Source organism: Cygnus olor, chromosome 1 (genome assembly GCF_009769625.2).
Source record: "Cygnus olor isolate bCygOlo1 chromosome 1, bCygOlo1.pri.v2, whole genome shotgun sequence".
Lineage (NCBI taxonomy): Eukaryota > Metazoa > Chordata > Aves > Anseriformes > Anatidae > Cygnus > Cygnus olor.
Window position 1 is genome coordinate 192,003,162 of NC_049169.1, and position 13,219 is coordinate 192,016,380.

At 44.2% G+C, this 13,219-nt stretch overlaps 1 protein-coding gene across 1 annotated transcript in view; it reads left to right on the forward strand.

The window, feature by feature from the left end:
- Positions 1 to 1,824: 1,824 nt before the first annotated feature.
- Positions 1,825 to 13,219, forward strand: part of EXPH5 (exophilin 5) — a 35,201-nt gene continuing 23,806 nt past the window's right edge. Inside the window, exon 1 of the mRNA XM_040544090.1 lies at positions 1,825 to 2,167. Coding sequence (XP_040400024.1) covers positions 2,037 to 2,167 — 131 coding nt within the window. The 5' untranslated portion in view covers positions 1,825 to 2,036. The remainder of the gene's footprint in view (positions 2,168 to 13,219) is intronic.

Sequence of the window (13,219 nt, forward strand, 5' to 3'; positions counted from 1 at the left end):
GACTATACATTGCTTGTATACAAAATGAGCATCTTCTCCCTGCTCCCCTCTGCACTGAAAATATCGTATGCTAACATATGACTTGATAATTAAAAAAAAAAAAAAAGTCAGATTGCTAGAAAAGAAGAAAAAGAGTTACAGAAACCTAAAAATATGGATTTCATTCTTTAATTTGTTGTGGGATGTATACAATTACAAAGTAAGCAAATTTATGGGGAGTATGACCCTTTCTTTATGAAGACTGTCATGTATTACTTCCTTGGTAAACCCATAAGAACACCCATGTACTTTGTATGTACTCTGTGTATGTATTTTAAGAGGTTTGCATAAGAATTAAAAAATAATATATAATATATATTATATATATATAAAACATGACTTTTAAGGCAACAGGGGGCATGGATGAGGCCCTGACTTGTGGCCCTGAAAAAATGCTCACACTAGTAACAGACATCTTTTCAGACAATTAGCTGAAATCTGTTATTTTTAAACTGCCAGATTTGAATCGAGTTCATTGCAATGGATCTAGAGAAAAGTTATCATGGTCCTTCTCAGCTCTGCCAGTGTGATGCAGAAGCACCATGAGGAATTGCTTCCCATACCCTGTAGGTGCCAGGTAGAAAGGGAGAGTGATGTCTAATCCTCTGCCTGGGAGACTCCCAGGGAGAATGCCATGCACTCAGCTTCTTCTGCTGGAACACAGCCATGAAGGACACATGACAGAAAAAGTTTGTGACCTGATATTCCTTTTCTGTAGTTCGTTTCCAGCCCACAGGGAACTTCTGAAAGCAGAAAAGAAAATGCCAAAAAGCAGGTATGATGGCTGAGTATGTAATGAAATAGTCACTCCACTATGCTCAACGCAACAGAACAGGGAGGACGGGATGTTTACCCAAAGAGAGAAGATCTGTAAGCTGCTAATGCAGCAGTGATGACTGTGGCTCTTGCATCTTTTGAAATAACAGGTTTGGACTTTACCCAGAAGCGTGTCCTATACCCTACTAAAAATCCTCCGTGTCTTTTTTCTGTAGGAAACACCTCCTCCCAACACCTTCTAAGCAGCATAATCCTTCACGCTTTCATTACATTCTTCATCAGTTGTCTCATAGCCTTGTTTTTGTTGTTTCGTTACCAGGAATCGGTAAATTCCTCTTTGGGCCAGACGAGTGATGCCAGAAGCTACAGCAAAATAAAGAGCCTCCTGGAACCTGTTATTCCCGCTGTGCTCTAAGGTCCTTATTTCCACTTGCACAACACGACTTCCTAGTGGGGAAGCATTCTTCGGCGGCCCCACATCAGCTCGCTGCGGGGTGGGAAGGTGTCTGCACGCAGCTCGGCCCTGCTCCCGCTCATACTGCGGTGCCCTATCCACCACCTCAGTCTTCCATAGCAAGAATTGTGTCTGCTTTTCCCTGCAGATCACATCTGAGGTTCGACCCTGAATAAAGCCCTTATTTGACTAACGTATTTCAAATGGCATTTTAGTACTAATATAATGGGTCTAGGTGGCAAGGGTTTGGTAGAGGGGGGCTGCGGGGGTGACCTCTGTGAGCAGAGCCCAGCAGCTGCCCCAGGTCAGATCAGAGCCAGCTCCAGACGGCTCCAAAAGGGACCAGAGCTGAGCCATGAGTGATGCTGGTTGGGTCTCTGGGACAGCAGACTGAAGAAAGGGAAGATCTGCTGTGCTACAGCTGCTGGGAGAGAGGGGTGTGCTTCTCCGCCACTTTTCCCCGCAAACCTCCAAAGAGGGCGAACACAACGCCCTGCCCTGCCCTCCCCTGCCGGGCCCGCAGCGCCCCAGCCGCTGCCTGGCGGAGTGCGGTTACAGGGCCAGGGGAGGCCCCGACCGAGCCGCTCCGTCCCCGGGGCCGCCTCCCCGCCTCTCCCCGCCCCGCTCCGCCTCCAGAGGGAACCGGGGGTGGCCTCTGGGGGGAAGCGGCTGCTGCGGGCGGCGGCCGGGCGCTGTGGTGCCCCGGCTCGGCCATGCCGATGTGGCGCCGGGCTGCCAGGGGGCCGGCGCTGCCCCCCTGCTGGGGATGACCGGAGCCATGAGCGCGGCTTGCCGGGGGCCCGATCTCAGTTTTTTAAGCGAGGACGAAGCCAGGACGATTTTCCAGGTGCTGCAGAGGGACTCGGAGCTCCGGCGGGCGGAGAAGGACAGGGTCAGGTACAGCAGGCGGGGACGGGGCTGCGCTACCCGGGGAGGGGGACAGCGGGAGCCGGTCCCTGCGGGGCCGGACTGGGCTCGTATGGGCGGCTCTGAGCCAGGAGACGAGGCCGGTTTGGGCTTTTACTCCGTCGCTACTACAGGTAGGGAGTTGCGGGCTGAACGGGGGTGGCTGGGCGGGGGGAGCTGTGCGGGGACGGGCGGGCTCCGGGGCTGAGCGCGGGAGGAACCCAGCTCTCGCCTGAGTGACCTGCGGCGCACGGGACCCTCTGGAGTGACTGGATTAATTCCCTTCTTCTACACGGGTCCGTATGTGAGCCTTATGAAGAAATAGAACAAGTCACCAAAGCTGTGTTGACGGTGATAACAAAAGGTCAACGACTCGGTGAAAAAAGTGTGTTGGAAAATGAGTTATTTACCATTAGAGGTTATCATTTCCTTGAGGGACCTTGTGGGCAGTTTGCAAGGGGGAGGCAGTGTCCCCTCAGATTAATGTGGGCACTTCTAAGAAATCATTCATGTTAGATATAGAAGGAATGTTAATGAGTAACGTTTCTGTCAAGTGGATTTTTGTAGTGTGTTTTTTAGCTGTGCATAGGCTTGTGAAGCAATAGCCTGCTCTCGAATTAAAGGCTTTCACCTGCCACCAACTTTGTTCATCTGTGTTCTTCTGACTTTGTTGGCAGAAAAAAAGTGATCTCTCTTTATGCAAAGGCTGTCAAAATAAGCTTATGGTATAAGAGAACATTTTCGGTGATGCTTTACTGACATAGAGTATACTTTAAATCTCAGTTGAAGAGATACTCAGAAGTTGGGAGAAAATAGGTTTACCATCAAGGAGTCATGCTGTAATCTAGGTTAAACTCCTGGATCTGTCAAAGGCTTTGTATGTGTCCTTGGGCAAGTTTCTTAATCTCTTGAGCCTAATAAAAGTGCTTTCTTTCTCACTCCACTTGTCTACCTGGTCTTATTTAGACTGTAAGCTCTTCAGGCCAGGGGAGTCCTATCATGAGCAGACGGGTGGCAGCTCTGTGGTGTTGCTCTGTGCTACTGTAATCTAAGTAATAACAGTGATGACCCTGGAGGGCCAAATCCTGCTGTTCTTATATGACCACAGTGAGCTTCAGAGGCTCAGAATAAAATTGCATTTGCTCCTCTTGGTCCCATATGACTTTATGACTTGGAGCCAAGAGGGTAGGCATTCTTATTACTATTTTGATAATTAACTTTGTACGTATTTTTTTCAGTTCAAAGCTTTTAAAATTAAGCCTGTGATAATAAAGCCCACTCCTGTGACGCTTTCTAAGTGTGGTTTTGCAGATGTTTGATTTATGCCACGAATCCAGTAAGGTGTACAGGAGATGATGTGCGATGGAAGGAGCAGTTTCATCAATACTACTTTTGTGCATGAAGTCACCGAAGGGAGTTGTGTCCCCAACTTCTCTTGGGCATGGTTGGAGCTGGCCAGAGACAGGGAGCAAGTTAAGGATAACCAGCAGACCCACTGGTCAAGTTTGTTCAGTGGCCATCTTCCAGTATAGCGTGTCCATGTGTAGACCAAGCTGGCCCAGACTGATGGAGAGAATGAAGAGTTCGGTTGCAGACCACAAGTCAAGGTCCAACAACTGCTTATGCATGCTGTTTGGTGTCTGGTGAGTGAGCACATAGCTGTCTTCAAAACTCTGAAAAGATCAATGAAAAATTGAATTCCGTTCTCAGATACAACTCACTGTGGAAGCAATAAAATAAAACAGGAACAGGCTTTTGTCTTTTCACAAGCTACATTTGATGGCTATGTAAGCAAATGTTAACACTTATAATTTTGAAAGACAAACATTAGAAATAAGTTTTAGGTTCAAAAGACGGAGGCTGACATCCTGAATGGTTTATCTTCTCCAGCAAATGACAATTGTGGTTCAGGGAAGTTGATTTTCACATACACACAAATGTATTGCAGTGTAGTGTGAAGTACCTACCAATTCCTCCTCAGGTGCACTGAGTTCTCAGCTAAATAACTGAGATTCCAGATGGATATCTACATATATAACATATATTTTGTATTGCTTACCTACACTGAAAGTTTGATAGGGCCACTGGATGTCTTTTTATCAAGATAGCCCAAGTCTCTGTGAAATGAGATGTATACTGGGGACATGCTTTGGAAAAAGCCAGTCACTTTATTCAGCCCCATCCTCTCTTTCTCTTTTGTAGCCTTTCCCTGGAGCGTGAACGTGCTCTTTCCAGTCATTTGTGCGCATTTGTCTAGCTGTGGGCTCAGCCTCAGCCACAGAGCCCTACTTCGTGGTCTCTGTCCCCATTCCACTTGACACATCCCCAGCTCATCCTTTGGGTACCTCCAGCCCTTTCTCTGCTCCTTGGTGCTTGGCAGGCTTTACACCTTGGCGCTGGCAGGACCTCTCAGTTTTGCTTTTCCTTTTATACAGGAATGGCCTGTGACCTGTTGGACCTTTATTTGTTCTTGTTACTGACGGTGAGCAGAGCTGATGCCGTTGGTTTTTTGCCTATTTTCTCCTTTCTAGTGCCCTCCCGTGGCCATACTGAGCAATGCGTTTGAATTCAAGCCTTCAATTGCCTTTGAACAGCAAACAAACGTACCTGAGCTCCTTCTCCCACGAAACAGGTTCAGAGAAGCTGCAACAGTCAGCTTTGGTGCAACTCACATGACTGTACACTGCCATATACACTGAAAATAATACAGACAATAATTAGTAAGTACGTATTTCATAATTCAAAAAAAAATGCACATTAGTTTTGGACTTGGGTAACACCCAACTTCAGTATTCTTTGTTGTTCATCAAATCCAGTCTCATACATAATACCCACTTGGAGAAAAATTAATTTATCGTAAGTATTAGTGTGGGAGAAAAAAATTGAATATATGGTCTAAAAAAATTCTACAGGAAGTTCCAGCTGAATATGAGGGGGCACTTCTTTACTGTGAGGGTAACAGAACACCGGAACATGTTGCCCAGAGAGGTTGTGGAGGTTGTCTCTTTCTCTGGAGATACTCAAAACCCGCCTGGATGCCATCATGCGCAGTGTGCTCTAGGTGATCCTGCTCGGCAAGGAGGTTGGCCCAGATGATCTCCAGAGGTCCCGTCCAACCTCAGCCGTTCTGTGATTCTGTAATTATAGTACTAAAAACAGAAGTCTAACTCAGTCACAAAATACTATTTTAATTAACTTGATCAGTGAAATTGATGACATTGCAGATGCCTCTGGGAGCAGGTTCCTTCTCCCAGATATTCCAATCACAGTTAGATGCCTAGGGGAAGATAGGGAGGCATCCAACTTGTTCAGAGGACGGTGCCATGTTCAGATGGGTCCCTAACAATTCAATTTCCATAAGGACACAATGCTTGCTGTAGGTACAGGTAATGATACCACAGGTCAGCTTTCAACACACAATGAATTAGTCCTGAAAATCATGACATAAAAACACTCCAGATCTTATTTGATTTCTGGTTTCAAGGCTTTGGGGTACAACCCTGATCAGGTTCTCAGGCTTTCTTCTACAGCTGCTGGGGACAGAAAGTAAAACACATTTGACAACTGATATTTGCATGCAAAGCCCCAGTTCCCAGAGGCTTAACAAACCTGTAATTGCTTCTTTTTTCTGTCCTTTCTCCAAGAAGCCGATGGGCAGGGTAACCAGGGAGGCTGCTTCCAGTCTTCAGGACAACACTTCAGAGCCTGGCAGGTTGGAGAGGGACTGGCAATCCGAACAGGAAGGCTCAGCAGCAGTGGGGCATGAAGCTATAGTATTCAGAGGTGGAGCTATTGCCTTTTATCTCTGAGGCAGCTCCTCCCTCTGCAGCGTGTGGAGAGGCAGGCAGTGCCAAAGCAGGTGTCCTTTCAGTCGGCTGTGGGGCTCCTGGTGATCCCTCCGACTGCTGAGACTCAAGCTTGGTGTGGAGATGCTTCTCTGGTGCTGAAAGAGGTCAGGAAGTCGAGAGAAGAACAGCTGGGACAGGAGGAGCAAGGAGACGTGGAGCCAGCTACGTAAAAGAGGCAGCAGGTAGGGGGGCTGTGGCATGGGGAGAGCTAGCTAGTACATTTGCAAGAGATCAAAAAAATGAATAGTTGGGAGTTACAGCACAAGAACTATGGGTAAACAGAGAGTGGAGTTAGGTGGGCAGAAGAGCTCTGAGTTCTTTAATTGCTAACTTTTAGGAGATTCATCAGTTTTGCATAATGGCTCCTACTATGACTACATACAATGGCCTTCTGCCATTTTAATTTATTAATCCCTGAGAAAAAGGAAAAGTACTATTACTTAAAAATGAGAAGATAACACTGAAAATAACAGAGAATGAGTAAGTGAGCAGGGAATTGAACCTACTTCCCCAGTTAGCAGTTTACTAGCTAGATCGTGTTTCTAGAAAAAACTATGCCTGCATTGTGTGAGGAATGTTGTTTGGCTGTTTTTTAGTAGGAAGAATGGAAAAAAAATATTACCAGCCCTAGAACGTATCTTGGGCATCAGCCACTGTTTACGAATGGGAATTGAAGAAGAAAAAAAAAAAGAGAAAAAGGAAATGGAACTTTGGGGAGAAAAGAGCGCTCGTTCCTTTTGCTTTAATTTGTTTTGCTTATTTTCAGGTTGGTTTATGCTTTTGCTTTTGTATTTGCATTTGCAGCAAAGGGGAGGTTTGTTTTCATTTTATCCTCCCATTTAAAGATGAAAGTAAAATAAATTAATTGGGAGATACACTCAGCACTACTCGCCACTCCTCTGTTGGTGACCCATTAACAGCATGTAAATCACGTGAATCCCCTCCTTACTTTAGACGGTCTCTACAACAAATCACGTGGACGTAGTTATTTTTTTACAGGAACACAACTGTTCTCACTGCCTCACAGCAGATCATTTACTGACTTCATCCTTTGTTGCAACTAATTCTTCATTGTATTCTGTTGGCTGACGTTTACTCTCACAGATCTGACTATAGATGACAATAAAACACTGCATAGGAAATGTTTTTCCACTTTTTTCCATACCCGTAATGTCAGAATGCATTTGTTTTGAAGGTGCAGCCATACTCAGCCCCGTTTTGGTGTTTCCATTATTCTGACTTGCTTACATTTTGAGAGGTCTGATTGTGCATTCTTTAACCCAGAAGTAATTTTGGCTTATGCGCAGAGGTAGACCTGTTGGCCCTCTTGCAGCCTCATGGAGACTAAGAATAACTTCTTGTATGTTAGAGATTTAGATTAGGGGCCCAACTCCTTATAATCGGAATGAATTTTTAGAATCAACCCCAAAGCACTCGTAAGCAGCGTGGGTGAGGAGAGCAAGGTACCAGGACATCAGCATTTGGGTATATTGCGGTTTCATTGGCGCGCCCTCTGTGAACAAAGCATTAATAAAGAAATTCTTTCATAAGAGATACTCCACCCGGTACGTTTCAGGGCACGATTGCTCTATTGTGTCTTGTTTGTGAAGGAGATGCTATTATTATTTACTCCTGATACTGTGCCACTGGCATGGTTAGTGGTTTGTAAACGCTTATGAAAGCAGGTCCTTGAAGCCCTGAAGTGCTAATATGCTAAGTAAGTACAAATCGAAGTAAAATGGCAGGAAAGACTGTGATTTAAAAGCCTCTTCTCAGTTTGGTAAACAATTACATGTCATAAATAGTCCCACCTTTGGACTCCCCTTGTTTGAGCGCAGGTTGCTTACCATAACTGAAGGCAAATGGTTAATTTGCTTATCAAGATACCGCCACAGTTGTTCCTCACAGCTATTTTTGAATAATAAGCCCTTTACAGAGGGGCTTGAAGTAGAGGACAATGACTTCATGTGAGCTGAGGAAGGTCAGGTGGATTACAGGCTGCTGTGGGGTTGCAGGGGAGCAGCTGCCATTTTCTCTTTTGGTTTTAGCCACGTAGATCTGTTCTAGGTAACTTGATGTCTGTTAATACGTTTTACGTTTACAGAGCAGGATCCACATAGCATTGCTGACGGACCTCTGGGCTTGTCTGTTCATAGTGAACTTATTTCAGTGTTACGACAGATTTCAGTGTTACAACAGCTGTGTGCTTTTTTTGTGTTTGAGGCCCAGGGTTTTCTACAGCATGTGTGGTGGCATGTGGTCCCAGGAAGGCTTTTAACGGTGTGTTGCGTTTGGAGGAGGCTGTCTGGTCCAGCTCTTGTCTGTGTCTGCCTTCTTAACGCTGTCCCGGCACTACTCCCGGGGAGCTGGGGCAGCAGGAGCCGTGGGTCTCCCCACAGGGCCATCAGGGCAGGGCCTCACCATCAGGGCCCTTTCTATCCCTACAGTGGGGGGCAGCCTCAGCCCCATTGCCAGACAAGGCTGTTGTGACACAGCAGGGCTTAGACCAGGCTGTGAAGTCGCAGCAGGGTCAGGATGAGGCCCGGCGATGCTGACTGGGGTCAACTGTGAGCCCGTGATGCCAGGCAGGCCAGGGGTGATGTGGGAGCTGAGGCCAGGCAGGGACATCAGCCAGGGGTCTGGACCCAGAGCAGCAGGGCCGTGGCCATGCACAGGCACAGCTGTGACACATCTGGGCCGTGGCTCAGGCATGGTGCAGCAGGACAGCTTCTGCTTAAAAGCAGCTCCCAGGGGAAGGAGAGACATAGTCTTTGCTGAGGCCTCTGGCTTGCTTCACAAGAGCTTTCTCCAAGGCCACCAGCTCTGCTCTTTCCAAGCTGGCCCAGTGCCTGGGCAGTCAATCCGGCAGTAGTGGCAAGGACATGCTCAGGGCTTTTCCACTCTTGTGCCAGAGTTCAAACTCAAGTATGCATTTTTAAGTGACAAAAGGTTGCAAAAGTTAAAATTAAATTGATAATGATGATTATTATCTAGACTGCTTGCTGATGTCACTGGGGGTGCAAAAAAGAAGATACTTGTTGAAATGAATGAGGTTTAAGTTCAGGGTTACCTTTAAGCTTGTGGGTAGATATTTTCTAAGTCCAAGCTTAACTAAGAAAGTAAAACTATTTTGGTTTTGTCTACATAGATAAATTAAACCAGACTACGATAATAAGTGGATCAGGTCAGTTACAGCAGTTCATGCTAGTGCCAAACAGTCTGATTTTGTTAGTGATTTGTTTTGTTGATTTTTTTTCAGTGGATTTGTGGCCCCGTTAAGGACTCATGCACCTTGTAGGAAGTCCGTGCACTTCCCAGGTTTGAGCTTTCTAGTACTAATGTTTCCGTGTCCTCAGCACACTCTGTCTCCTCCACAATTCAAGTCACCGGTACTGCGGAAGGTAGCGCCAGTGAAGTGTAACCTGCGCTGCCTGTCATGGCCATAAAGAAGGGGATGAATATTGGTCTGCAGTGAGCAGTCTTGGAAGGAACTCAAAATTGTTTTCAGGTGCTGACAGCTTCTACATACTGTGTCCCAACAGTTTCTGGTCCTTGTGCATATTTCAGGAATGTTAAATTGGTTATGCCAGGAGATGAAAAAAGTGTTGCAGAAGAACAGGGCTGATACATATTAGTAGTGGCTGGATATCTCCCCTGGTATTGGCACAGCTGTGCTCCACTGGTGTTTTCAGGTTGCGTGTGTCCTGTAGGCTTGTGGAAGACTGCAGCACGTGTTGGACTCACACCTAAGCAGGGGTTTTGGTGACATTGCGCTTTCTGTGGTGAAGCCTGAGGTGCCGTAGTTTGATAGTTTTGATTCCTGAACTACATAACGTGAAGTCTGTCGTGGGTCCATCTAGACATGCAGCACTTGAATCTCCTGTGGCCTTTGGAGAAACCTGACTAACAGCTGGGGACAAAACTTACTGGACTGCATGTCAGTACTTCAGCTGACGTTCAGTGGCTTCCATCAGGTTTTGACGGTATTTGTAGAAAGTTGAACGGATGCATCTCCTTTTCCTTTTTAAAATCTGGTTTTTTTAGTGGTTTATGTGTACTGTGTTTAATCATCCCTTAAAATCTTTTTGCTCTCTGAATCTAATTTTCAAATCAAGTGGAGTTTCACCAAATGGAGTTTCTAGCTTTCAGCACAGTGACCTCATTTTCTTCTGTGTTCTATAACTTTAATACAGGACTTTATAGTCTAAGGACAGATCTCAGTTCCAACTTTCCTATGCTTGTTTTAAATTAAAAAATTACTTAAATTCCTAGTGCTGACAGTCTGAAACTTTTCACAATATGGATTTCCTGTAAGAAATGTCTTATATAAAGTAGGGGAAAATTAGGAACTTTTCCTGAGGATTTGTTCATGTAAATGTTCACATAAAATGTGTTTCTAATCCTTTGTAGCTAGACTGTTATATTAACTCTGTTAAATGTAATAGCTCTATGTAAATGCCTGCATTTTAAATTCCTACCTGGAACTATACTCTTTTTGATCAGTCCTACCTCAAAAATAACTAGGTACGTGTCTTGGTATTACACTAACTGACCAAATGCATCAAAATCACAAAATAAAAGCTATGAGTAAATGAAAAATGGAACCTATTTGTACATTATTGTATATAAATTACACTCAGTTTAATTTGTGGTTGGAATAATCAACTAATTGCAATATTTCTGCTTGCGCTATCTTTGGATTTCTAGGTAAAGGGGCCTGAGTGCAGAGAGCTGCAGTCTGGCAGAGCTGCAGCAGCATGGCCGGTGGGCTCTGTGTTCTGTTCCTTCCTGTGTTGTGGACTTGAATGAACTTAAATACATATTTATATGCATATAAATGTCTATTAAAATTATATATGTGTATATATGAATTATAGTATAATACTACTTATGTTTTTATAATATTTCTATCTCCTGAGATGTAATAAATTCAGAGCCACTATAGCAGTGGCTGTGTAAGTATATAATATAAATATATGTATATTATATGTATATTTCCAAATGAAAAACATTCACTGTGTCGACTTTCAGAGTTTCCATTCTTCTGGCTGCTTTCCTTAACTTAAAGCAATGTAAACAAGGCTTTTGTTGTGTTACAGTAACACGTAAACAGTGTACATACACTGTGACCTTCTATATTACATCTGTTGACGAGAATCTTGCTTCAGATGTGTGTGAGACTCTGCACAATTACCTGAAGTTTCTAAGGTGTATTTTGAGAGCCTTAGGCTTCAAGCTTAGCCCTGTGCCAACAGATGTCTAAGGCTATCTGGAGTCTCCAAGTTTTAGAGGTCTGTCCCAGTCCATTGGCCATCATACACAAGTCTGCTTGCAGCGATGGGACCTTTGTCTTTATTCAAAACCAAGTTCCATTATTCAGCATTTTCATCTCTCCTGTTTCTTTTGCTTTGTTTATTTTCTCCTATATTGTTAACTAGGAAATATTTTGCATACAGAAAGTCATGCCAGCAATATGAGAAACAGCATCTACATTGTGTGTCTTTGTAAGGCAGTTAAATTTATGGCTGACCTGTAGATTACTTGCATAGATGGCTGTCTCTACGTATGCTATCAATGTTTGTAAAAGGTCCCACAATCAACGAGCAGCTCAACCCTGGAAGAGTAAATAGGTCTGCTGTTAATCATTACCTTCAGATTTACTGGAAAACCTAAGAAGACCTGATTCTCAGCCTTGCAGCCCATCTGCCCTTCCTACCCCAGCACCGTCTGTTGAAGCCGGTTTGTCTCAGATTTCCAGACATCCATTCCAGACCAGCCCCGATGGTCTGGCTGCTCGTGCTGACTACATTGATTAATGTAGTCAAACTGTTCAAAGATCTAAAATTCACTGCAGATGTGGGACACCCGGTACACATCCATATTTCTGTGTAAGGCTTCCAGGACAGAAATTAAGGAACCAAAAATTTACTCCTGTCGTACAATGTTTTTGGATTGAGACTACGTCTGTCCCTACAAACGAATCAGAAACTACATGGAGTACTATATGCATTGCACCAATTCGTGTCTATTAATGCTTATGGAAATTCCTATTAATGAAGTCATCTCATTAGAGATATTAATTACTACAATTCAGAAGCTATGTGACACACTTTAAAGAATGATAGGTAGCCTTCCTTTCCATTGCATCATGAATTTGTTTTGTTATTACCACATAATATTGGTAGGTAGCTTGTGAGTATTGACAGCATAAAAAGTAACACCCTTTACCATGCCCATCTGATTTTGACAAGTCATTTACAGAGAGATTGTAAATCATCTGTGAAACATTCTTGGATTAGAGCTTCCCCCTACTTTGCACTCCATGTAGAGAAAATAGCAGAGAATCAGCCCAACCTGGAGACTTGCTGACAGCTGTGACATTACCAGTAGCTTTTGACCTCATTCACTTTTGTTGACTAAAGGACTAAAAGCTTTCATATTCTAAATATTTATAAACTCAAAAGTTGTATACTTACAGCCTCTTCTATTTCTTCCGGTAGGGCTAAAATAATATTTTCACTGTAAACCCAGGACAGCTGCTAAAAAAAAAAGCTTTATTGTTAAAAGCAATGTTCTGAGCCTCTGTTAAAGCTTGAGATAGATGATTAATACACCCTCAGTCCTCAGTTCCCATGATCTAGGTTCACAGTGCTCCGTGCTTTAAAAAGTGAATGTTATGAAGACAGTCACTGAGCTCTGGATTTCTGAGCTTTAGTTGAGAACTTCTGTTTCTGATCTGCCAGAGCAGAGGGAAGGTATGTATGTGGTCAGCATGAGAATGCCCGTCCTTGCCCCTGTAACTGCCACTGGCAGCTCCTTACAAGATTTTGTAATTTTTTGCTCCAAAGGAAGGTGTCACTGTGCTCTCGCCAAGGGACAAAAGCTTCAAGCAGAAATGGAGTGTTGGACTCAGTGAAGGAAAACAGCAGCTAGAACAAGAAGTCTGCAGTGTATTCACTGTGTGTAGTGTCATATAAGAACTTAATGCTTTGGGGAAAAAAAAAAAAAAACAGAGGTAACTTTTAGCCACTGTGCATAGGATGCTCAAGTTAAAGAGTGTAGACACAAAAGACGTCGTGAATTAGAGTGGAAAGAAGTGTTCAGCACACAGTGGGAGTCCAATTGTAATGTTCCATGCATGCTGATAATCTCCCTGTCTTTGTGGGTTGAGTGTAATCAATGTACACTTTGCCAC